Source organism: Polypterus senegalus, chromosome 7 (assembly GCF_016835505.1).
Source record: "Polypterus senegalus isolate Bchr_013 chromosome 7, ASM1683550v1, whole genome shotgun sequence".
NCBI lineage: Eukaryota > Metazoa > Chordata > Cladistia > Polypteriformes > Polypteridae > Polypterus > Polypterus senegalus.
The window spans coordinates 68614380-68641347 of NC_053160.1; the positions used below are offsets into that span (position 1 = coordinate 68614380).

The 26968-nt window shown below is 35.8% G+C and overlaps 1 protein-coding gene across 4 annotated transcripts in view; it reads left to right on the top strand.

Moving 5' to 3' along the window:
- Nucleotides 1-26968, top strand: part of shroom3 (shroom family member 3) — a 333442-nt gene that overhangs the window by 240304 nt on the left and 66170 nt on the right. For 3 of the 4 annotated variants that reach the window (XM_039758806.1, XM_039758808.1, XM_039758807.1), the window contains one exon: nt 22576-22695. The exons of the other annotated variant lie outside the window; for it this stretch is intronic. In XM_039758806.1, coding sequence (XP_039614740.1) covers nt 22576-22695 — 120 coding nt within the window. The remainder of the gene's footprint in view (nt 1-22575; nt 22696-26968) is intronic. 4 annotated transcript variants of the gene reach the window in all.

Genomic DNA, 26968 nt, shown 5'->3' on the forward strand with positions numbered 1-26968 from the left:
GATGGGATTCCTGATAATCGAAGTGCACACTCATTCACACACCCACACTCATTTTTGCCAATCAAAGAGTCAGCAGTCAAACAAGCACCTTTTAGGAGGAAAGTGCAATAGCCAGAGGGAAAATAAAAAAAAAAAAACAAAACATTACAAACTTTTCAAAGACAGTGACCAAGCTGAGAACTGTGCCTAGGTCCCTGGAGCTGAGAACCAGCACAGCTAACCTCTGTCTTATGGGCTGATCAAAGACAATCACATTCAAAATATGGTTAAAAATGCTTTTGAAAATGATAAGTTGTTAAATTACATACTTGTACTTTCCAGTTCAAAAACCTCATTATTGCTCACTTTAGTAACTTTATGCTACACAGGGCTAGTCTTTCCAGCACTGGAGGGAAATGCAAACTCAGCACAGACAATCACCAGGCCTGATCATAAATTGTTGTCACCAAGCACATCCTCAAATGAAAATGCTTTGATGAATCAACTTCAAGATATTGCAGACCATTGATTAAATGAGGAAGGCTCAATTTTTTGCCTTTATTTATCCCAGTGCATTGCACATGAATATATATTGTATTTACATTGTTCATGAATACTGTGAATTGTTCAGTCTTTATGTATGCAAATAATAATTTACAGTATATGCAAGGTGGTACAGTAGTTAGTAATGTTGCATTACAGATTCAGTGTCCTGTTAAAACAAAGTAAAAATTAATTGTCTGTGTGGATTTTGCTTGTTCTTCCCTTCCTCTTTATGTGTTTTTCTCTGCTACTTGATTTTTTTTCTCTCATCCTCAAATACATACTTTGGTGGTTCCAAAATGGCCCAGTGTAGGTCTAAGTGTGAATGGGCCCTAGTATCGACTAGAGCCTTATCCAGGGTTAATTCCTGCCTTGTACCCAATGCTGCTTGGAAATGCTGCAGCCCCCAGACACCCCAAATTGGATTAAGAGGGTTTGAAAATATATCGGTATGGCATTTTTAGATTTATCTATTCAGTGTATACAAATGTGAAAGCAGTGTTTCCCAACCTCGGTCCAACCAGATTCCTAATCAGTGACAACACCTGATAGCACTGATCTCATTTAATTAGCTGTCTTTTTTCTCATATTCTTCATTCAGAGAAGCACAGCAGCATGATTTTTACATTTATAAGACATTTAGAAATATTTCTGCCTTTGCTATAGATTTAAATGTTTAACCCTCTTTTGTTGATTTCATTATATTTTGACCTTTATCTGTGCAGTTTTTTCCCTTTGTTGTATCTTATTAATGACAATTAAAAATGAGCAGAGCAGACACGCTGGGAAACAACACTGAATATTCAAAGGCTGCAACTACTTTGGTACATTTTAATATATATATATATATATATATATATATATATATATATATATATATATATATATATATATATATATTGTGGAGAACTGCCGGCTTCGTGTTCCGGCCCTCACCCCCAGGCTGCCAGCAGGAGCTCTCCTGACAGCAGGATCATGCCCCAAGTTCCAGCAGGGCCTCATGGACTATGTAGTGTTTATACTCAGCTCTGCTGGATACCTTGGGGGCCACCGGGAGTCGCTGTAGGGGGGCTCGTGGGCTCTTATGTGCCCTATAACCCGGGAGTACGTCACGGTCATGTGACAGGAAGGAACGACGTGCTCCCGGGTTGAAGAAAAGGACTGTTTACCCTGACCCGGAAGGAATAAGGAACTGTGGACTGATTGGGCAGGAACACCTACGGGTCAGGGTGTATAAAAGGGCTGTGGGGAAGCCCTGACACTGAACTGAGCTGGGAGGTAGAGGGGCGAAGTGTCTGGGCGAGGAGGAGAGATTATTATTGTTGTGATTATTGAATTTATGATTAGTGTGGCGGGTGCTTTGTGCACATTATTGTTAATTAATAAAAAGTCTGGGACTTTTATCCAGTGTCTGGAGTCATACCTGAGGGTTGGGGAGGTGGAGAAGAGCCTCACTGTCACAATATATATATATATATATATATATATATATATATATATATATATATTTATTTACCAAACTTAGTTTTCTAATTTCTATATTGTTCCCAAAACACAGAACTTGGGAAATAACACATCACTTAATTAGCCCAGGAGTCCAATTAAAAACATAAGCTGGTTGGAACAAAAACCTGCAGCCACAGTGTGCACCCAGGACCGAGGTTGGGAAACACGTATGTTAAAGGATAACTCTCTGAAATATTTTCTTTGTATTTTTTTACCCTTGTAGTTATACATTTTTGGCAAAATAGGAGTTGTGTTATTTTATTCCTCTTGTAATTATTAATCAGCCTTTGTTTTATATAACACTATTAAGAGCAGATGCCATTACAAAGGTCTTTACTAAGTTAACAAAATTAAAATACAGTTTCAGACTGACAAACTATGTATAATAAAATGAAATATTGACATACAAGGAGGAGTATCAAAAGAGCCTGATATCAAGTACATAGAGGCAGATAAATCATTTGAAATGAAGACATACATAGAATACAATAAAGCACGATTAGAAATAATTTTAGGCACTTTAGTTAAAGCATGAGGAATAGATGTAAAAAGCGGGCATGAAAAAGTTGATCTGTAAATGATAGAACTTCAAAAAAGACCTGTTTAAAGAGTTCAAATTAGAAGGATTCACACAATTTAACGAATTATAGTTAATAATTGTACAGTCAGAATTTTGAATAAACAGTGTAGACCGATACTACATTCAGGGTTGTGGATATTGAGCTTTCCAAAGTAACTTTGTCAAATTTTGTGGAAAATTCTGCATTACACAGGAGTAAGTGTAGCAAAGCCTGTATGATCATTGCATTAGTTACAATTATGGATTCTAGTGGCTGCATTTTGAACTGTTTGTATAAATATGGGCCCTTGCAAAAATGGTGGCGTTTAGTGTGTGTGAGTGTATGTATAAGGAATATATGCAAAGGAACATAGAATATTCATCTTCAGTATTTATATCCCAACATCTGTTTGGTTCTGGCATTATTTATATTTTTCTTCTTCTTTTGTGTTTGAGTTTTGGCAGAATTATAGGATTCTGTTTGATTGTGTATACAATTTATATAAATGCTGTACATTGAGTTATGTCTAAGTGGCATGGTGCTAGCATTGCCCACTCATGCATCCAGCGGTCCTGGTTTCAGTCCCATGCAAGGTAATTGTCACTATGCATTTTGAATCCCATGTCTGTATGAGTTTTAATCCATGTGACCCAGTGCTTCAGTTTTTCTCCAACATTCCCAAAGATGTGTAGGTTAAGGTAATTGGCAACCATAAATAAGCTCTGGTGTAAGTGTGGGCATGTGTGCGTGGGCTATGTTCTGGACTAGCTTATGCCCAGTGCCTGTTAAGATTGACTCTGCCCACTGTTGCCCTGAATTGGATGAAATGGATATGGGAATATTATTTTAGATACATTTATGTAGATGCAGATGTGCAGTTAATAGGTGTGTATTTGAACTTTTCAAAGTCTTTAATGCACATAATGATGCTATTTGTGTTTACATTTTTTATAGTTAAGTTCATATCCATTAATTTGTATGACTTCCAGGAACCAGTTTGTTGTTCAGAAGACAACTTGGTTAACCGTTTAAAATTTCCAAATGGACAATTATTTTATTTATGAAACTTTAAACTGTAGCAAAGGCAGTCTTGTTATGTTCTGAAGAGGTTAGGATGCTGAAAATATTGTTTGGTTAGTCCTTTTCAATTGGACCAATTTATAGATTGTGCAAGTTCTTGTAAAAGTTGCTATTTATACTTGTAGTCAGTTATCTATTTACTTTAGATTATCTTAATGTTTTAGTGAGAATTTGTGCAAAAATTGTATTGCTTTACTCTGAACAATATTTAAGGCTACCTACTTCACAATATTACAAACTGTAAAACATTTTACTTTGATGTTTTCAGTATACCTTCCATTTTTGTATGTGTACCTTTTAGCATTCCTGACAGATCTGACACTAGTATTCCAATGTAAATGCATGTGAACAATTGGCTGAAATCAGGCAACAAAGGAAATGTCTCGGCATTTATCATTTACTTGTGACACATTCTGTTTACTCAACTGAAGCAAAGGAGATTTTCCAAAAACATAGCTGAATATTTTAGTATTTCTTTTTTTCATTGTGACAATGTCATTGCTGCTCGGTGTAGATGTGATTTAATTACCATCCAGTTGTCATCATTTTGAGCACTTAGCACCTGCAAGAGCTGACAGCAATTGATTTAGCTTCAGAAAGTTGCTACTCAGCAAAGTGTTTCTGTAATCCCTCTATTGTTAAGTATGAAAATGTGCTTTAAGCAACACCTACAAACACTGGTAAATGTATACATAGTTTCCTGTCTTTCTTGTGTTGGGAAATTTCATTGGATGCAACAATTAAACATGCAAAATAAATATCAAGATACTGCAAACAATCAACTGTTAATCCTGCCCATTGCCATCACTTGGTTGGGGTTGTCACATGCTCCACCAATGAACTGCATTACAAAGTGACTTTGAAAGATCATTTAATTTTGGTTTAAACTCAAGAGCAGCAATTATATTTTTTATCATAAAATTAGGAAAACCATACATGTGGTAATAATATTTTCTAAATTAGTACAAATTGGTAATTAAATATTGGACTATGTCTGTAAACCGGATGAGAACATTTCTAGAGACTATTGGTCTCCTAAAAGTGTTTTTGCATTTAGTGCTGATGTTTTTCTGTTAAATTGTAAATGATTGTCTCTTGCCCTGACTCTAAACTTACTATTTTCTGGTGATTTTATTTTTATAGAGACTCACGGGATTAACTGTACCGCAGACAGGATATATTTATAGAAGGTAGTCTCAATGTAACATTGAATCGGCAGCAACTTTTTAGGCCTCTCTAAATTTTTCACTTGACTTTTTTTTTTGCCTGCTTAGCCAGACTTTACATTCTGACAATATGGACGCAAGGCAGGAGCTCACCTAACTGGAAAACCAGTCCACCACAAGAGTACATGCAAACACACCCTAGCACATGCTAAATTTACAGATGCCAGTGTGCCTAACAGCCCTTTTTTAGGTGAAACAAGTCTGTAGAAGAATACAAAAATGGGTAGAAATAAACCCACTTTCAACAGAAAGTTTTATAGAAGCAGGCACTAAACATAACAAGGCAGCAGTGATAGCCGCTATGACACGACAATTTACAATCTTTTTTAATATCATTTTTCAAGGCTTTTATTCTAGCCTTTGAAAACTGCAGAAAGAAAATGCATTTGATGCATGTCCTTTCTCTTTAAAATAAAGAGCACAATGAAGGATATTGTTTTCTGTCTTTAACTTTTTCATTGCACAATACTTAATCAGAGCTATAAAGATTACAGGAGTCTTTGTTATTTGCAAATAGATCCTTAGAAAATGTTTATAGCTTCCTGTCCTGCTGATTATTCTGTCACTCTTTTCTCAGTTCAGGCAGTTGAATCATTTTTCATGTGGCTGACACACTTTATTAAAGAACGTGCCATTGATTTGCTGTGTGGAAATCTTGGTAATGATTACTACTAATAGGATCTGGCAGCCGTTTCTTAGCGGTACAGTTTGACTTTCACTGTGCCACTGTTTGTGAAAGGAAGTCTTCAGACATGTGGCTTTTTTGGAGCATTGTACATAGACTTTTATTAAAATCTGAAAATTTTATCTAAGCAAATTTTGATCCATATTTACATCAACGTTTCAGATCATTAAAGCATTTACACATTTTTAAGACTTTCTGTAAGAGCTGCAGAAGGACAGGGAATTCCAAACATTAACTACACTAATAGTTATGTTATTTCATTGTGAGGTGTCAAGTACTTGTTGGTTGCATTAGTTGTTACATTTTAAAAATATTGTGCAGTAATTAGGTAGGAGCTGCCTGCCATTAACCCACCCACACTCAATCCGATAGTACTTAATGTGCAGTATGTATTCATTTTTCACTTTTATGGACACACTGTTATGTAGACTTGTTTTCAGTGGGTAACACTGCTGTATGTTGCATATTATTTTCACACAGTGCATCAACTAATATATGTGTCTTTTCTGACTCTTACATTTTTTGTTCAGTAGTTCCTTTTTTGCATGGGTTGTTTTATAAAACTGTTTTTATTAAACAAACACAGTACAGTAAACCTGATAGGTTATGCAAGTTTTTTTCTCATTTTCTGCATAAAGATCCCTGTGCAATTTTGCATAGACAGGTTCTTTGTTTTTTTTATTAGATTGTACTTGTTGAACATCTATTTTGGTTTGTTATTCCTTTTTGGTATTATGCTTCTTCCTTTGGACGATACTGCAAAGACGATTTGATGAGTGCTAATGCTACATCCATATATATTAACTGTGTTGTGATATTATTCTTACAGATATGCAGAATCTTTCCCCTCAGTGTCTTTATGCAAGTTTCCAACATGACAAGACAATTGTTACATGATTGGGAATATGCTGCATTATATAGTCACTCACTCCTGGAACTTTGATTCCTTTTCTGAAATATGGATATTCCATTAAATGATGACACATGCTGCAGGGTGATGTAGTGTTTTCAACCGTAACATTGGCTGAAATCAGGCAACAAAGGAAATGTCTCGGCATTTATCATTTACTTGTGACACATTCTGTTTACTCAACTGAAGCAAAGGAGATTTTCCAAAAACATAGCTGAATATTTTAGTATTTCTTTTTTTCATTGTGACAATGTCATTGCTGCTCGGTGTAGATGTGATTTAATTACCATCCAGTTGTCATCATTTTGAGCACTTAGCACCTGCAAGAGCTGACAGCAATTGATTTAGCTTCAGAAAGTTGCTACTCAGCAAAGTGTTTCTGTAATCCCTCTATTGTTAAGTATGAAAATGTGCTTTAAGCAACACCTACAAACACTGGTAAATGTATACATAGTTTCCTGTCTTTCTTGTGTTGGGAAATTTCATTGGATGCAACAATTAAACATGCAAAATAAATATCAAGATACTGCAAACAATCAACTGTTAATCCTGCCCATTGCCATCACTTGGTTGGGGTTGTCACATGCTCCACCAATGAACTGCATTACAAAGTGACTTTGAAAGATCATTTAATTTTGGTTTAAACTCAAGAGCAGCAATTATATTTTTTATCATAAAATTAGGAAAACCATACATGTGGTAATAATATTTTCTAAATTAGTACAAATTGGTAATTAAATATTGGACTATGTCTGTAAACCGGATGAGAACATTTCTAGAGACTATTGGTCTCCTAAAAGTGTTTTTGCATTTAGTGCTGATGTTTTTCTGTTAAATTGTAAATGATTGTCTCTTGCCCTGACTCTAAACTTACTATTTTCTGGTGATTTTATTTTTATAGAGACTCACGGGATTAACTGTACCGCAGACAGGATATATTTATAGAAGGTAGTCTCAATGTAACATTGAATCGGCAGCAACTTTTTAGGCCTCTCTAAATTTTTCACTTGACTTTTTTTTTTGCCTGCTTAGCCAGACTTTACATTCTGACAATATGGACGCAAGGCAGGAGCTCACCTAACTGGAAAACCAGTCCACCACAAGAGTACATGCAAACACACCCTAGCACATGCTAAATTTACAGATGCCAGTGTGCCTAACAGCCCTTTTTTAGGTGAAACAAGTCTGTAGAAGAATACAAAAATGGGTAGAAATAAACCCACTTTCAACAGAAAGTTTTATAGAAGCAGGCACTAAACATAACAAGGCAGCAGTGATAGCCGCTATGACACGACAATTTACAATCTTTTTTAATATCATTTTTCAAGGCTTTTTATTCTAGCCTTTGAAAACTGCAGAAAGAAAATGCATTTGATGCATGTCCTTTCTCTTTAAAATAAAGAGCACAATGAAGGATATTGTTTTCTGTCTTTAACTTTTTCATTGCACAATACTTAATCAGAGCTATAAAGATTACAGGAGTCTTTGTTATTTGCAAATAGATCCTTAGAAAATGTTTATAGCTTCCTGTCCTGCTGATTATTCTGTCACTCTTTTCTCAGTTCAGGCAGTTGAATCATTTTTCATGTGGCTGACACACTTTATTAAAGAACGTGCCATTGATTTGCTGTGTGGAAATCTTGGTAATGATTACTACTAATAGGATCTGGCAGCCGTTTCTTAGCGGTACAGTTTGACTTTCACTGTGCCACTGTTTGTGAAAGGAAGTCTTCAGACATGTGGCTTTTTTGGAGCATTGTACATAGACTTTTATTAAAATCTGAAAATTTTATCTAAGCAAATTTTGATCCATATTTACATCAACGTTTCAGATCATTAAAGCATTTACACATTTTTAAGACTTTCTGTAAGAGCTGCAGAAGGACAGGGAATTCCAAACATTAACTACACTAATAGTTATGTTATTTCATTGTGAGGTGTCAAGTACTTGTTGGTTGCATTAGTTGTTACATTTTAAAAATATTGTGCAGTAATTAGGTAGGAGCTGCCTGCCATTAACCCACCCACACTCAATCCGATAGTACTTAATGTGCAGTATGTATTCATTTTTCACTTTTATGGACACACTGTTATGTAGACTTGTTTTCAGTGGGTAACACTGCTGTATGTTGCATATTATTTTCACACAGTGCATCAACTAATATATGTGTCTTTTCTGACTCTTACATTTTTTGTTCAGTAGTTCCTTTTTTGCATGGGTTGTTTTATAAAACTGTTTTTATTAAACAAACACAGTACAGTAAACCTGATAGGTTATGCAAGTTTTTTTCTCATTTTCTGCATAAAGATCCCTGTGCAATTTTGCATAGACAGGTTCTTTGTTTTTTTTATTAGATTGTACTTGTTGAACATCTATTTTGGTTTGTTATTCCTTTTTGGTATTATGCTTCTTCCTTTGGACGATACTGCAAAGACGATTTGATGAGTGCTAATGCTACATCCATATATATTAACTGTGTTGTGATATTATTCTTACAGATATGCAGAATCTTTCCCCTCAGTGTCTTTATGCAAGTTTCCAACATGACAAGACAATTGTTACATGATTGGGAATATGCTGCATTATATAGTCACTCACTCCTGGAACTTTGATTCCTTTTCTGAAATATGGATATTCCATTAAATGATGACACATGCTGCAGGGTGATGTAGTGTGTAAAATATTTTCATGACCGTGAAAGAATCCAGGTTTACATGTTTGCCTTGCATGATACATTCTCTAAAGATGGTTATGAACAAAGTATTTTTTTTTCTTGGTAGTACTTCTGATACAGTGGCTATTGGAGAGGAATATTTATAGAAATCCCCCTCTTTGTATGTTACATTTCATGGACTATATCAAAGCAGCTAAGAATATAGGAAAGTACTGCTAGAAAAGATATACTTAAACTGGAGAATAGCATCTTGTTTATGAAAGATTTATTAGAACAGCAATGTGCATTAAGGATATTAACTCTCAGTGCAAATAGCGGGCACTAGTTCAGAATGTGTAAAAAAACCTTATATATACAGAATTAAAACAAACTAAAAGTAAGCTAGTGGATACATAAGTCAGAACACAGGGTAAAAGCCACCCCACATGAATCGAGGACCTACAGATTGTTATTTTGACTTAAATGCAACATGACTGGTCCTTGAATTATGACATATGCAGGAGCAATCTGTGGCAATGGCACAGTACGCAACACAGCCACAGTTAACAGATTACTCACAAGAGGATAAAGAATGACCATGCAATAATGAGAAAACTTCAGTGTTTAGTATTATCAGCAAAATGCTGCTGAAGAATGCATCAGTGTAACAATGTATTTCCACACAACAGATGTATAGGTGATACTATAGTATACCACTGTTTACTTAGAAAACACATGAATGGTATTCTGAACAAGGCTGTGCTTTTCTGTGTCATTAGCAAATACAGTATAAGAACATTGTTGTTGTTTGTATTTAAACAAAATGTGGAAAATGACAATTTAATTTGTATTGGCAAATACAATAAATACAATTTTGACTATTTGTGTCACTCCAAGATTTAAAATCCATCCCAGCCTTTAACTCTGCATTTGGTATGTTGTTCTTTATCTGTATTTTTGACTATTTACAATCATATTGTATTCAGAGTAAAAATATTGACATGTATCTTCAAATTCAATGAAGAGAAAGATTTTCTGTTCTACTTCTTCTGTCAGTGGGAAGCTTTTACTTTCCATCTTTTTTACTTGTTCCTATAGACAGTCAGTTGTTGATTACCTTATATATAGTGCCTTTCATGGAGAACACCTTCCCACACCAAACAGAATTTGTATGTCTATAATGTTTTCAAGCAAGATGTTTGAATGGAAAGATGTATGATTTGATAGATATCTGAATTGCTGTTGTATCTTCTGAGTTTCAATTCATTCTTTTTAAAATCAAGATTTGACAAAGACATGCAGCTTGCATTAATTATCCATTTGAAAGTGCACTCGATCTTAATATCCACACTACAGTACTGTTGATGTATCTCCTTCAGGACTATAGGTAAATGACATACCATTGCACTATACAATATGTATATTTGAAAGCAATACCTTATTAGACAGGAATAATACAGAATAATTATTAGCACTGATTTTAGAGCATTTCAACAATTTTTGCCCTTATTCAAATAGTGTATCATGATATGCTTCTCGCAACTGAGAGGACATGGTGGATGTTTGCCAACTGGTAGACCAGCCACAAGCGTTATCTGGTAGGTAACCACTCAAATAATCAGACTGCGGTTCAGATACAGATTCAAGTTTTAGAACAACTCAGCTTTTCTTCAGATTTAATCAGTGGAAATGAATGGCCCAGAATGGTGAAAAGGTAAGCAGTAAACTGGCAGAGGTTTCAATTTAAAGTTTAGGTTACAAAAACAGAAAAATTTCAGAATATTACAAATGCGACTTCTTCAGAGAACAACTATAAGGTTATACCTACAGATGTTCTGCAGCAATTAAAGAAAATTAAGCCTTGCAAGTTGAAGCAAACAATTAGCACAGGTGTGCCAGGTTCCATTGATTACTTAAAAACCATCTTTCTTAAAGCAGAGTTGGAGCAGAATGGGTTACTACGCTCTCTGAAGGTGTAGTATTGTCCACTACTTGGACAATATTACACTGACATACGGTACATAAAAAAATAAGTCAAGGAATCATTAAGTGTACAAAATTGTGTTCAAATTTTTGATTCAAGTCTGTAGATGTGAATGTACTGTACATTACAGTGGAGTATCTTGTGTTTGACCCTTTAACTTTAAACTGATGCCATTGATTCAGGTGCATTTTTAGGATTTGCAGATATCACTGGTTTAACCCACTCTGTGATTGTCATGCTCAGTGTTATATGTATGTAAAACCGTAGTGTGAGATTGTCCCTTTTGTATGTGAGGGACAAGAAAATCAGGGGCTTACTGCTGTTGATCATGTATAAAACTGAGATCAGGAGCTTAAGCCTTTAAAGCTCCTAACCCCCCTATCACTAATTCCACCGCATCAGACCAGGCTTGTTTTGGACCTGAGGACACCTCTACTTCTCTCTCCCCAACTGGCGCTTTATAGTGTGCTTGCTCACCATTGAGCTTCACAGTTTCCTTGCGCTCCACTAAACTTTCTCCTTTCACGTGATACTGTACATGTTGCCAAACATGATCATGTGTCTTTTCCCTCTCCAGGACACTGCTCATTCCACAGTTGTCTGTCCTTCCTTTTGGTTAGTGGTGCTATTTGGCTCATCAGTCATCTCTGTTCCATCCTTAGTTTGCATGAAGCATGCTGACAGCGCAGAAAAGCACATGTACATTAGCATAATATTAATAAATATTAACAATTTAACTAATTTTCCTGTATCTATTAAGTCACCAAATTTCAGTCAAATGAGTGAAAGCATCATTGATTTCATTTTTTTTGTTTGTGTATATTACCCCCGAGTACTGATATACTGAAATGCCCGTTCCTAGCAGATACCTACTGACCTAGATGTACCATCCTGCCAAATTTCAGCTTATTAATAAATGTGATATAGTACTTTTGTTTGTGAGTGAATGAGTCAGTTAGTCAAATTTGTATCATATATATATAGATAAAGAAATTTTATCTACATACTGTATCGTCATTTTTGTTTTACTTACTATATTATAGTTTGTATAAATACCAGAGAGTGTCATTGTATTAATACCTCATTGCTTAGTATGAATACAAATATGAAGATGAACAGCGCTATAATTAACTTGGTCACCATGGAAGCTTTTGTAAATAAAATGTGTGTAATGTACAAAAATATTTTTCCTAATTAAGTAAAAAAAGCACTCAGACATATAAGCACTGTATACGTAAACATTTAGGGATTTTTTAAAAATATTTTTAGCACTATACATGTAGATAATAGAAAAAAATATATAAGTTTATACTCTGGACTAAGTTATTTAATATACAGTAATTACAAAGCCAAAAGCAGAGCAATAGGAAAAAGCAAAGATAGTTTATCAGAAATAAATAAAACTCCAAAGCATGACATTTGAAATATTTGAATTTCACAGATGTTGTGAAGGCTTTTCTGTGTGAAAATAGTTTTTGTTTTATTATTTTTTCTTATCCTTGAGAGTAGGGGGTGATGAAGTGGTTTTCATTCCTCTATAGATGACTGATAAGAGGTGACACAGTAACTGCCAAATTGTTTGCTTGCTTCTACGTATGGTAACTTCACAGTAAATCCTAGAGAATGAAAGCTAACTGCTTACAGCACTATTCGCCAGTCCCAAATATTGCAATATTCCACTTGTATCAATTTCGTCCTCGCTTCTGCTTGAAGCACCAAAGAAACAATGAGAGTGCAGAGTAGAGCATAATTTCTCTGTGCCAACTTCACATGCTTACTGATTGAAATTTTTTCACATAACACTTTCATTGCCTTTAAATTAGAATACCATAGATGGAAAAACAGAAAAATATAACTGAATGTAAAATGTAAAATGTACATCGGTACAACATTACATACAGTACAATAGCTGGAAACCATAATACTTTGCATAAAGCAATTTGATAATACAGAGAATTGCCCTCCTACAATATGCCTTTAAAAGTAAGAATAATTTAAGGTTGGATATAGGTGTTTGGAGATCTTGGAAGAAAAGGATGAATCACGTTATTGACTGGAGTGACTACAAAGGAAAGAAAGCTATTTGTATGTGGAGTAGTCTTGCTCTTAGTAACATTTTTGTGATGGAAAAAATTGAAGTAGATGGCAGTTCAGGTGAGTGCAGTCTTTATGTATGGCATGTTTGCTTCCTGATTCAATATGTATATGTAGTAGGTCCTGAACAGAGTCCAGTTTTAAGTCTACATTACTTTTTGCTTTCTAAATAGCACACTGCAGTTTGTTTTGAATCAGAAGGCGCCCAATTATTCCAGACTGTTATGGTGGAAGTGTGGATGTTTTCAAGCAGGTTAAACTTTCTTCACTGAGAGAAAACGCGGCCACTGAGCTTCTTTGATAAAAGATGTTATACTTCAATGGTAGATTAGAGAGTAATTTTGGTTTGAAGACATTTAAATGATTTTCTTCTCTTTGATGGTGACACTATTTATAACCAATGTAACAAAAGTGCTCTCTGGGAGCCCAACCTGACACGGAGGCACACATAAAATAAAACACACATTTATTTTTCTTCAGCTTCCCCATGTCCCCCAGCCGCAGCACAGTCCCAAAACACCAACACAACACAAAAGAAATATCCTCCATTCCTCCCAGTCAGCTTCGTCCTCCTACTCCCGACTCTGGTGCCCTCGGGTGTTCTTCAGGATTGGGATGGAGGTTCGTCACCCCCGCCTATATTCGTTTATCGACGGGGAGCCGACACACACCCTCCACCCCCTTACCTGCCATGGGGGGACCTCAGGAAAACCCGCACCGGGGAGGTCATCCGGGCTCTCATTGCCTGACTGATGTCCGCGGTTGAACAGGGGCCCCAGGTCGGAGTTGCTCCCATCGGAGCTCGCTGTGCCATCACGGCACAGACAGGCGTCTCCAGGCCACCAATTGGGATCCGGCCCCTTGGCACCTAGGAGGTAGGCAGACGCAAAAATAGAACAATTCTCCCAGGGCTGAACATCCCTGGGTCCATTACCTACCTCCTTGTGGATCCTGAGGTCCTGGTCGCCGTGTCGCCGGCCTATGAGCCCTCCTGGACTTTCTTCTCCCCATTGGGTGCGGTGTTCCTTGCTGCTTTTCCTTATTTTTTTTCGGTGTTGTCGCAGGGTGCACTCACGCAAATTTACCCAGGATCCTGCCCCACAGACGAGCAGGAATCCTGCTGAGTACGCCACTGTCACAATCTCCACAAAGAGCTATAGCAAGGTTTGGGGCAGACACCCGTATATCTGGTTTCCTGGCTGCAAATTGCAAGTAAATGATAGCACTGATGTGCACAAACTGGAGTCCAAAACAGAACTGAGGGAAAAAGGTAAAGGTTGAGGCTTTTAAAGGACAGTGCAGGAAGTGATGTCAAAGGGGCCGGGATTGGAAAGGTCTTCAGCCATAGGTTCGAGCCTGGACACGACATCAAGGGGACTGGAGCCAGCAAGGCCTTCCTCTCCTCTATAGGTCTGGACCCGGAAGTGACGTCAGGTGGAACTTCCCGTGAATGGTCTGCAGGAAAGCGAGAAAATGAGTCAGTGCACTTTGCCACATCCCGGTCAGATTCGGAATTGCCATCAACTCAAGCCCTTTAGTTGCCTCCCATGCACACATGTGTGACACCAGGTATGTCAAAAGCATAGGGGGATGTTTGTAATGTCATAAAATCCATAAATGTTTCAACCATTACTGGCATAGTCAGATCTGAATTGTTGAGGACACGTAACCAGCTGGTCCATCTCAAATCCAATGTGGCACCTCATCCCCATCCATGATAAGGGTGATCGTGATAATGTCATTGACAAACTTCATCAGTTTTACCAACGGTTCAGTGGAGGTGCAGAGGTAGAAGAGGACAGGAGACAAAACAGATCCTGAAAGCACAGTGAAGCTGAGCTCAGGAACTGTGTCGGTTATTCAATCAGTATCACTGTCTGACATCTGTTTCTCAGAGAGCTGGAGATCCAGAGGCATGTAGAATAGTTCATGTTCATACTATGGGATTTGCTGTAGAGAAGCGTAGATATGATTATTATAAAAGCTGAAATAAAATCCACAAATAGAATCCTGAAATAAGTATCCGGGGATTAAATGTTGCAAATTATAGTAGAGTGACTTGTAAATTACATCTTTAAATTTTCTTTTGGCATATTAGTAAACTGAAAGGGGTCAAGTAAAGAATCCTTGATAGACTTGAAATACTGAAAAATTGTTGGCTGAAATGTAATCTATATTACTAATGTCCGTGCCACTGCTCTATGATCATTAAGGCAAGAAATGATTTGCTTTTTGGACACAGAGATAATTGTGGATACTTTGAAACAGTTTGGAGTTTCACATTTCAGCTAAAAACTGGTTTCAAATGTCTGTAAACAGTAAACACTTGTGCTACCTCATCAGGACAGTGTTTTAATGTAGAAGAAGAAACAACATCTGGGCTAGTTGCTTTCCATCTCAGTGATGGGAGATGGAACAAGTAGATTGAAAATGAGATAAGTCAGGTAGTGCAGAGGGATAAGCAGGGTCCTTTGTGGTGGAGGAGTGCCTCTCACACTGTTGTAAAAGTGGTTGAGCTGGTTGTGTAGACAGGTGTCCGTTTTCATTTTTAATAAGTAAATTGTTGTTGTCTTGTCAAAACAGAAAAAAAATCATTGGTGAAAGAATGCTCTTCGGTCTTGTTCATGTTTTTCTGTATTTGCAGTGCTTATATGCACTTTTAGCATTTTGCTTTTGTTTATGCAGTCTAAATTTGAATTTTGTATGCTTCCTCTTTATATGTGCATAATTTTTAGTTCTTTTGAAAACATATGCCTTGTATTATTATTATTATTATTATTATTATTATTACAATATTGTTTTTCTGGCAGAAACTGGTAAGATTAAACTGTATCCATAAATATAATTTCTTTTATTCTGCTGAGGCACTGTAGAATATTTGAAAAATCTTTTCTAAATGGGTTCACAGCTTTTTTTTCCTGGTGTAGTTTTTAAAAAGGCCTCCATAGTTTGGGGGGTGCACATGTACCTAAATACAACAATAGACAGCTTGACAATTAAAGGCTGCTTCTCTTTGAAAGCTTTTAATAATTTGGATTCCCACAGCGAAGTGTGTGTGGGGTTTCTTTGCTAGGTGTCTCAGTATCAAACAGGCTGTGACACTTGATGTCACTCTCAGTGTAAACTCATCGAAACTTCTCTTGTTAAAAGAGCTTGATTCAAAGTTGTTTCTTTGTTCCCTAATCCTTTGAGCCCCCTAGCGTCTCTATGGGAGGCATTAAATCATGCTTGGTAGTTTATAACTTTATGTAGAAGTAGCAGAACATACTGCCTTCTGTTAGTGAGGGGAGGTGGTGTGGGAGTTAAACTATCACAATGGCAACTTTTAAAAAAAATCTGGCAAGTTGAGTTTATTTTGCTACAGCTAATTGTATCTCTTTGAAGGGTTTGCTAACTCTGAACATATAAATATTTTCTGATTTCATACGTTTTCCTTTGAATCTGCTTATTGTATAAGTGAAATGTTTTTGTCTGATATATATAAAATACAATATTTTTCTAAAATGTGTTAAAAGAAAACTACAGTATTTATAGAATATAGTTAAATCATTACAGTGCTATACTTAATCAATCATAATTGAGTTGGACCATTTTTATTCAGCCTTGCTTCTCCCATCATTATTAAGAAGGGAGGGTGTTTTTGTAAGTTTTACTTTGGTTGTATCAAAATGAAAACATAAAATCTTAGCTGAAAAAGAATGCTGCACAAACTAAATGTGTCTCCCAAAGCAAATACTTAATGACTACTGTATTTCAAAAGTGTTTTACAATCAGTTCTTAAACATGCATTTCTTTGAAATTCTTACTCTTTTAAAAGTGTTTGATGACATTTCAGCTCCTTTAATTCTTGCATTTCTGATCTCTACTTGAGATAGCTTCTGGCAGTCCCCCTAATAAAAACAGAAGATATATGTATTAACACAAAACAGATTTTGCAAATGTGTAGACAGTTACATTTTTTCCTTTTATATATATATATATATATATATATATAAGGAGAGAGATTTGATTTTTTTTAGAAATTAAGTACTGCAAATATGTGGTTTTATCATTAAAAATATACATAACCAGACTAAAGAGAAAACCTAATTATCATTTGATGTCACAATTATTCTCTCACCCTGTGTGGTCCTTTAGAATAACAAAATTAACATGAAACTAGAAGAGTCTTGGTTCAAATGAAGGTCAGTCCTTAAATTTCATGACCTTAAGTACATATGTCACTAAAGCATTTTTTACAGCATTATATATATTGTGTATATATTAAGAAAGATATTTAGATTTTTACAGAACTCAACAAATAAATATATGTTGTAACAAACAATAAGAACAACCCCACCCAAATACACAGCAATCTAAAAAGAAAGAAAACTTCTGACTAAAGATAAAGCATCAGTTACAGTCACAAAGGTGTATTGCTGTAGGTATAAAGGAGTTCCTGTAGCATTTCTCTTGAACAATTCGCTGCCTGAATGCATTTAATGATTGAAGATGTGCAACATTGCTCATAATGGCCATCAATTGGCCATCAGTTTAATGTATATAAAAATTAGGAAGGCTAAAATGGGTTGTGTGATCAAGTCATACTGAATACTGGCTGAAAAGATGAATCACGGTTGAACAAAAAAAATGGTTATATTGTTTTAAAATGTCCACTAATAAATCTACCACTGTACAAAAAAAAAGAATCGCCTTACTGTGATTCCACTTTGCACTATTATGTTCGCCTAAAGTGTTTCTACTTTAAACTTAGTATGGGATCTCTTTTCTTTTACCACCTAAATAGACATTAAACTCTTAAGAGTCAGCAAAGGTATGTATAGTTAGCAATACAATCACTAAAAATTCCTTCCATTGTCTATTGTGTGTTTCAAAGGATATATGGGTTTTTTAGCTTTTAAAATGTTTTCCCATACAAAAACTAGTTCATTTAAAAATGTGTTCTGTTTCAGTTTTTCTGCACCATTTTACAAAGTGATAAGCTTTAGTTATTTCCTTTGTCATATGCTTTGTTTTGTGGGTCCTGATGGCAGTATAGAATCAGCTGATAATAAATAAGAAAGGCACCTAATTCCAGCTGTTCCAAAGATCTGAAGTTTTATTCCAAAGCCTGGTCTCAAGCCAACACCTCGCTAACTCCTGGTCAATGCTTGGCCAATTCCTGAACACTTTTTGTAGTGTGACAGGGAGCATTTTCCATTTGAAAGAGGCGACTTAAATCAACAGATATCGACGTAATGAAAGGGCGTGCATGGTCTGTAACAATCTTTAGGTAGGTAGCACATGTTAAGTAACATCCACATGAATGACAGGACCTAAGGTTTCCCAACAGAACATTGGCCAAAGCATTACACTGACTTCACTGGCTTGCTTTCTTCCATACTGCATCCTGTTAAAATCTTTGTCCCAGGAAAATGATGCATATGCACCTGGCCATCTACATGATCTAAAAAAAAAGGTAATTCATCAAACCAGGCCATCTTCTTCCATTGACACTCAGGTGCCCATTTTAAGCACTTTCATCAGTGGACCAGGGTCAGCCCAAACACTATGCACCCGTACAGCTGTATTGTGGGATCAGACCAGGTGGGCTAGCCATTAAACCCCACGCCCTAGTTCACTGATTGTCCTTTGTTTACTTTTGGTAGTTACTAATCACTGCATTGTGGGAATACCCCACAGGACCTGCCATTTTGGAGATGCTCTGACTCTGCTGTCTGGCAATTGCAGTTTGGCCCTTTTCAAAGGTACTCAGATTCTTGCGCTTGCCCATTTTTCCTGCTTCTGACACATCATCTTCAAAAATTGGCTGTTCACTTGCTGCCTGATATATCCCACCCCTTGACAGGTGCCATTGTAACAAGATAATGTTATTCACTTCACTTGTCAGTAGTTTTAATGTTGTGGCTGATCAATATATATTACAAGTTTTATAGCTTCCTCCCACATTCTAATGATGTTCATGTTAGATTGAATGTGAACTTTCAATTAACTTGGTATGAGTCAGATTGGAAGTTTGCATGTGTATGTCCTATAATGAACTGTCAACCTGCCCAGGATGTAAGCATCCTGGCTGAAATGCTATTAGGATATACTAAGGCTGACAGAGAGAGTATAACAGAACTAATGTGCTTAGAAAATTGATGAATGACTGGAAATTTGACCTCTTAAATAATTATTAACTGTTGGAAAGGAGGGACTGTAGAGATGTCATAGTTGCATTCTAGTTGATCATGGTGACAATGTATTGCATGTCGGTTAGACATGCAAGTAAGAATTACACTGTACTCTGTGTACACATGATAATACTACTACAATACCCCTATACTAAAACTGACCATAGCATGTCATTAAGCAAGATAATCCATGTAGTATTCAATAATATGCAGGTACCTTGCGAGTTACATCTTGCCACCATGACAGTTGTACATACTCTAATGTTTCTCTCAGCTTGTTACATTTAACAAAATGTGTACTATTATTATCTCCTCACTTAATGCTCTTTCAGTAATATTTTTACAAAGCCCTCATGAATTTGCTTTTACAGTAAATACATTGAAAAAAATATTTCTTACTAAAAATATAAATGAGTGTATTAGGTGCTGCAGCGGACTGGTGCCCTGTGCGGGTGCTGTTCCTGCTTTTCTCCTGATGATGGTTGGAAAAGGCTCCAGCAGCTCTGCGGCCCTTCCCTGGACAAGCAGGTTAGGAAAATAGATAGATTAGATATACAGTAGATGGATGCATTAGGTGTACTGTATGTTTTTAAAACTGAGTTGAGCGTTATCTGGTGCTAAAATAAAATACATGGATAATTATACAAATCATAATGAAATAAAATTAATTCTGCCAGCTCCTGTTAGACATGAGGTTTGTTCTCAACTCTGCCACAGTACTACATGTATGTAGTACTGTGTATTTTATAAAATGTGATATTCTATAAGAAAGTGTTATCTGTATATTTAGGAGTTCAGTAATTTGCTTCCAGAATGGTAAGAATTTAATGTTGGAATTCTTGAAAAACTGGACAGATAACAAATACTATCTTAGTTTACATCTAACAGTTTATTAGATTATTTATAGTTATTTCTATAAGTGGAATGACTGCATTGTGAGCCTTTTGCCTATTCTGGTATCTGAGTTGCATATACTGAAGCTGTATTCAAAAATTGGTTGTGGTTGGTTGTATTGAAAACAAGAAGACTGAATAAAGTTACATGGTGCGAAACAACAGCATTATTTCCTATAAATATGAACTAATATTTTGAAATGGAATGTTTTGATTATATTCAATTAGTACTTTGTTCTTTATAATATTTATATTATGTACTCTAAAGTAAATTAAGAAGTCTCTGTTATGTTTACAAATTATTAGCGGTTTTTCATGATTCACATATAAAATGCTTTTCTGTGTCGTATCTAATTGTTCAAGTAATTTCTTCATTCATATAAAATAAATGTTTTTATGGTGTCTGATAGTAAGCATATTAGCATATCCTAAAAATTAAGCTAAAAACACAAAGTAATAAATATCCACCCACAAATTGGCCAACCTAAAAAAATACCTTATAATAATAAAGTAGAGTCACTACTCTTAAACCTAGGTTCAACATTCTGACAAAATTCATTCTGGCCCACCAGGCTATTTTCAGAGTAAACAGTATTGAACATACACAATATATTTAATTTCATTCATTTCATGGATTGTACTGTTTATAGATGGTGCATGATCTACAGTCATTCCTGTAGAAAGAATATCCACTAGGTTTCAGTGTGGACTTTTTTAGCAACGGTTACAGATTTTAGGCTTTTTGTATTATTGGACATACACATATGCTTAGCCTATTCTGTGCAGTGGCTGAAACTACACAGTGACAAATGTGTGCAGGAAAAATATGAGCAGTGACAAAAGCACTCACATTCAAGGTATCACTTTGTCTTTTCTGCCAGGTATTCTCAATTCACATAGGACAAAAATAATGAAAAGGTTTTCCTGCATAGTAAAATATTATTAGGGCAGGATCATACTATGTGGTGGGCTGGCGCCCTGCCTGGGGTTTGTTTCCTGCCTTGCGCCCTGTGTTGGCTGGGATTGGCTCAAGCAGACCCCCGTGACCCTGTAGTTAGGATATAGCGTGTTGAATAATGGATGGATCATACTGAGTTTTAAATTCACAGGCACCAGACAGGAAAAACTTGACTCATCCAGAGGCATGCAAATCAGCGTATGACCAGGTTAACTGCTAACCTGCAACTGTTAATGCCAACATTTGGATGAGCACTGCTTTTAGACTTTTTACAAAGGAATTGCACATAAAGTGCTGCTATAAATTGAACATTAACTTTTTGAGTTACATTTTTAGGTCTGCGTCAATTGCTTAGAAGGTGACAGTTGCCATGGTTGTTGAGTGTTGCACAATGTTTGAAGAGTCAAAGAATTTATTAGGTTTTGGAACTGTCATCAGCATTAATGCCCAATGACAATTATTGACCAGACTAGCAACTATCAAGCTAAATCAGACGAGACTAATGAAGACATGGGTTCTAAGACCTTACAGCTGAAAGGGTGCCCAATATTTTGCACATACAACATTTACTCTCTTTTTTTTTATAATCTTTCAGTTTATCAAATAAAGTGTAATTACTGTTTATATTAATATTTTCATTAAAAAGCCATTGCTTTTGTTTATTTCTCATCAAAGTTGTAGCTACAATTTTTACTTCAAATATTATCAATATGTAAAATTGTAATTTGTCGGAGCTTTTGCATGGAACGGTATACTGGAAATTATATTTATATTTGCACTGTATTTGTAATGCAAAAATTTTTATAAAGGTGGGCTTACCTCCAATATTTTTTATTACCAAGAAGAGTTTACCTTGAGATTACTGAATGCATTTGTCAATGCACACATTTTTCTGGGGGAATTTTTGTCTGCACCCTGAGCTGTCATTAATGTCAATAAATCTTCCATCATACAAATAATGTATTTAACTCAATTCATTTTAATGGTCTAACATTGTATGTAATAATTACTAAAACAGAATGACTCAAGAAGCAACATGCACACATATAGAAAAAATCAAGAAACGGACAAGGAACCATCATATAATATATACAAAGAAATAAATATATATTCTGAAATATATTAATTTGCAGACAAACAATGATAACATTGTTATCATTAACACAAGTCATTTAAAATAGTTTTTTACAGTAGCTATTTTTAGTTTTACCTGTTTACCATAAAACATCATTTGGAGGTAGTCTTTGAATTGGACATTCATTCAACATGGCATGTACACGTCATGTTTACAGCATTTTGATGATTTTCTTGTTTATTTTATGGATAGGTGTCCAGACAAAAGTGATCCAGAAGCATCCTTAACATTTAATGCTACATTCAGTGTTCCTGACACTGAATACAGCCAGTCACCATGGTCTGGAGGAGTAAAGCTGAGGCCCAAAAAAAGGTAGGATACATAGAGTGAAAGTCAAAAAAGGTGACAATAAAATGTGAATCTTGTATATCTTCCATTGTTTTGCATGTGGCACCGTCTGGAAAAAACATTTTAGCCATTTTAAGACTTTAAGAAGAGATTTTAGTTAATTTAACAAAGTCACTCACACACACCTCAAACAACAAACGATTATAGAAGTAAAATGTGTTGCCTTTCATCATTAAATATTTTACGTAATCCAGTTCTTGTATGCAGCATTCTCTAATATAGGTTTTCTGATAGAAGAAACTTCAAAAATTCATGACATTTTTTCAATATAGAAAGTTTACATAGTTTGTAAAAACTGAAAAAATATTTTTGCTGTATTGAAGATTAACACTCCAATGTTTTTCCTGCCAGTATGTTTATATAATATTGGATATCAACCATCAGTAAAAGTGATCACACTTAGATATGCTGCAGTAATGATGTAACCTGTATAAATTCTACAGTCAAGACATAATTTTATTTAATATTTACTCAGCTGCTTTTTCTGTGTATTACTAATAATTAATTCTGTAAACTGTGGGGTGCAATCTTCAAGGACATGACAATAACCACACAAAACGCAAGTGAAGCCTTCATAAGTCCATCATAATAGCTAAGGCACACTGAAATTGCTAGAAATTTACTTTGTTCCATACAGTTTAAATTCTTGCATCATCAACAAGGAATGGATTCAATGCATCCTGAGCTGGCATTTATTATTCCAACTAGCAGCTTCAGCGCCAGCTGCAGGGGAACCTATAAAAAGGGCACCATGCCACAGTCACACTGTCACAATTCTAGGGTAGCTTAAGTAATCAGTCCTTTTAAGGATAGTGAACTAACCAAAAGAGTGGGAGAAGTGAACAAAAATCCATTGGGTCAGTACTGGAAGGACTACACAGCGCTACAGTATTCAAAATTTTAAAATTAGAAAATGTAAACATTAGTTTTATTGAAATAGTAATATACTTAAACAAAATTTCATTTTTTTATATTTCATAATATGAACAAAGAGCAACAAGATCTGACAAAATATCTTTCTAACCTGTCATGCATTTTCCTAACCCACTTATACAGGACAGGGCCACAGGGCAGCTGGACCCTGTACCAGGAAGCATAAGATGCAAGGCAGGAATGACAGCAACACCTGGACAAAAACATACAAAAATGAGTATTGTGCAATTTTGCAGTTGAGTGTTGGGTGAGGCTTGATTGATTGTGGAAGTGCAGCACAACACAAAGGAGAATCAAAGGGGTTGTTGTTTAACTCTTGCTTTGTTGAATTTTCTTCAATATTTAAGCACTACAAACCAGAGCTGGTGTGATGGACAGCCAGGTCCCATGCCTGGCCGGGACGCCCCTGCTGCATATGTTCTGGGGGAGCCACCATGGACAGGGACGCCTTCCCTGGAACGCTCCAACGGCACCTGGCCGATGTTGATTCCTCAGTCTCCCGCGTGGCTTCATGGGACATGGAGTCCTCCACAGTCTGGTTGGGAGCTGGGGTGACCGCTAGGGAGTGCTGCCGAGACTCAAGAACCCGGCTGGACGAGTCATCAGCCCCACCCGGAGGTGCAATTGGGACCAGGTGGTCAAGCACCTGGAACACTTCCGGGTGAGCTATAAAACAGGCCAGCCTCCACCACTAAAAGGCCGGAATCGGGAGGAAGAGGACAAGGTTGCCCGGGAGGAGTGGTGGTGCCAGAGAAAGGGTTGTTTGCGCTCTGTTTAAAGTGCTTTGGGACTGTGTTGGGCCTGTGGGACACGGGGAAGTCATGCCTGTTGTACAAATACTGTATACCCTGGCAAAGCGGCATACTTTGGATAGTTATACTGTATATATTTAAACAAAAATATATGATATAGATACAAAACAAAGTCAAATTTAAATGCATAAATACAGTATATGCACTATCTACAATTTATTTGCAAATAAGCCTAAGTACCTATTGCTACCTGTTAAGTTTGTATAATGAAATTATTTTTATATTTGATCTACTTTTATGTATTTCTGTTTTCATTTTCTTTGTATGTATAGTTTTATGATGATGTTAAAATTGGGAAGCGGGTTTATTGTGACTTCATATTTCTCATGTACATGATGTAGGATGATTTATTTTTTGTTCTTCACTTTCTGTTGGGTTTTGTGTGTGTTTTTATTGTTTTTTATTAAAGTGTTCCATTTGTTGATGGACGACATTAATCTAATTGTTGGTGTCATGTTTTCCGGTAGAAATTCAGTGGTATTAGGGCCTGTGGATAGCAACATTTTTTCTTCATGAAATTGTGTAGCATCCATGCAAAGGGATGATGATTTACTGCTTGTTAACGTATCATGTTGACACACTTCATAGTTGTATTTTAATAGTTTGTATGGAATTTGAGTGGTCTATAGATAACAAATGTATCTATCTTTTGAACATACCTTTAAAAAAAGAAAAGAGTATTAATCTTGATGAAAACATTTAATTTTCATTAAAAGTAACAAATACTATTGATTTATGATCAATGAAGTAGGAGGCTGTAGTGAACTAAAATGTGCATTATCATCATGGAAATATTTATGCAATTGGCAATATTTATGTAAGTATCGATTGCACATTACATTTTGTAGTTAGTAATGGATAATTAAAAATAAAAACTAATTAGTTGCAGTATTATTTCAATTGTAAACAAGCAAATAATGGGTTATTTTATCACTGAATTAGGTAAACATGCAAATAATGGGTTATTTTATCACTGCATTATGTCTGGAAGTACTGCTACATCAAGGTGGAAATTGCCTCCTTTGTTCTTAACTTAAAAAATGCTCCATTATGTAGCATTATGTAGGGAGGGGCAGGGGAACAAAACTGTTTTCTGCAATTATCAGTTGTCAATGGAAGATGTCTTACCCTGATTTTCATTGGCAGTGTCAGCCAAAACATAATATTTCTCAGAATATGTTCCCCTGACTTTAGGGTAACCTTTCCATCGAGAGCAGCTCATTTTTTGTAAGATTATTCCGTCTTTTAACAAACAGTATGCTGAACTGAATTCTCCAGTGACTAAAATCAGCCTGACCACAGGACACAAGCAAATCACTGCAGGAGCTGTGCCCCTCTCGTGTTTGCGCACAAAGATGCTTTGCAGTTAAGTTATAGGATAGGGGGTGGTCAGAGTGCTGAGATGCATGCTTAACTGTGGGAGGTTGTGTAATTTGCAGTTGTGCCATGAGAATTATATAAATTCAACTATTGCTACTAAATCATTTAATGTAAAACTGCAAATTTAGCTTCATTATTAGCTTTTTGTATGTACAATGTATGTAAATTAAAATAATAGGAAATTAACCCTTGTTTAGTCTTGTTAGTTTCTGTACTTAAATCTGTACTCTGAATTTGTGCCTCTTCTAATCAGAAGACTAGAATTTCATGGGGTGTATCTTACCAAAGATCATTTTTTTAAAGTGAAAGTTTTTTTAAATAATACAGCAAGAAGAATTCAGTAACGTTCTGAACAACACTTTAGTCAATTCATCTCTTTTTTAATTAAGAAAATAAATTTTAAATATGCTACATCTTTTACACCTGTAAAGTTAAAAAAGATTATTTGCAGTACATAACACACAGCTTGGTACATCATCTAACTTTACTCTAGGTGTGCCTTATAAGAGGAGTCCTTAGTTATCTTACTTATTATGTAATTGAGATCAGAAAGACCCTTGTTTAAATGATTTAATTTGTTTTAATATTAGCTTTTAGGTTTAGGTTTGTTCTCATGTGGAGCAAGTCGCTGAGAGAACATTAATGTGATTTTTTTCACAATAAATGAATAAACTTTCATACTTTTGTTCAGTCACGGCACTGATGTTAAACACACAAAACATGTTGAACATGTTTTGGTTCTTGAATACCAATAAATGATTTATGTTAATTAATCATCAAAAAATAAACCTGAAATTTTCTCCTTTCCTTTCTGCATATGAAGCTGTCTTGCAGATGAGGCCAGATCTACTTCACGTTTGCCTTTACGTGGAGGTGGACTTTGGTTGACTAGGACCAGAGCAAATCAATAGGATGTGAATATGAATGCTACAACATCTGGACTGATTACATTTACATGCTTGGCTGATGCTTTTATCCAAGGCAACTTACAACATTTATGATAAAACCAGTTACATTTCTTTTGGTTTTCCAATTGGAGCACAGGCAGATCAACCGACTTGCTCATGATCACACAGTGTCAGTAGTAGGATTTGAACCCATAATCTTAGGGT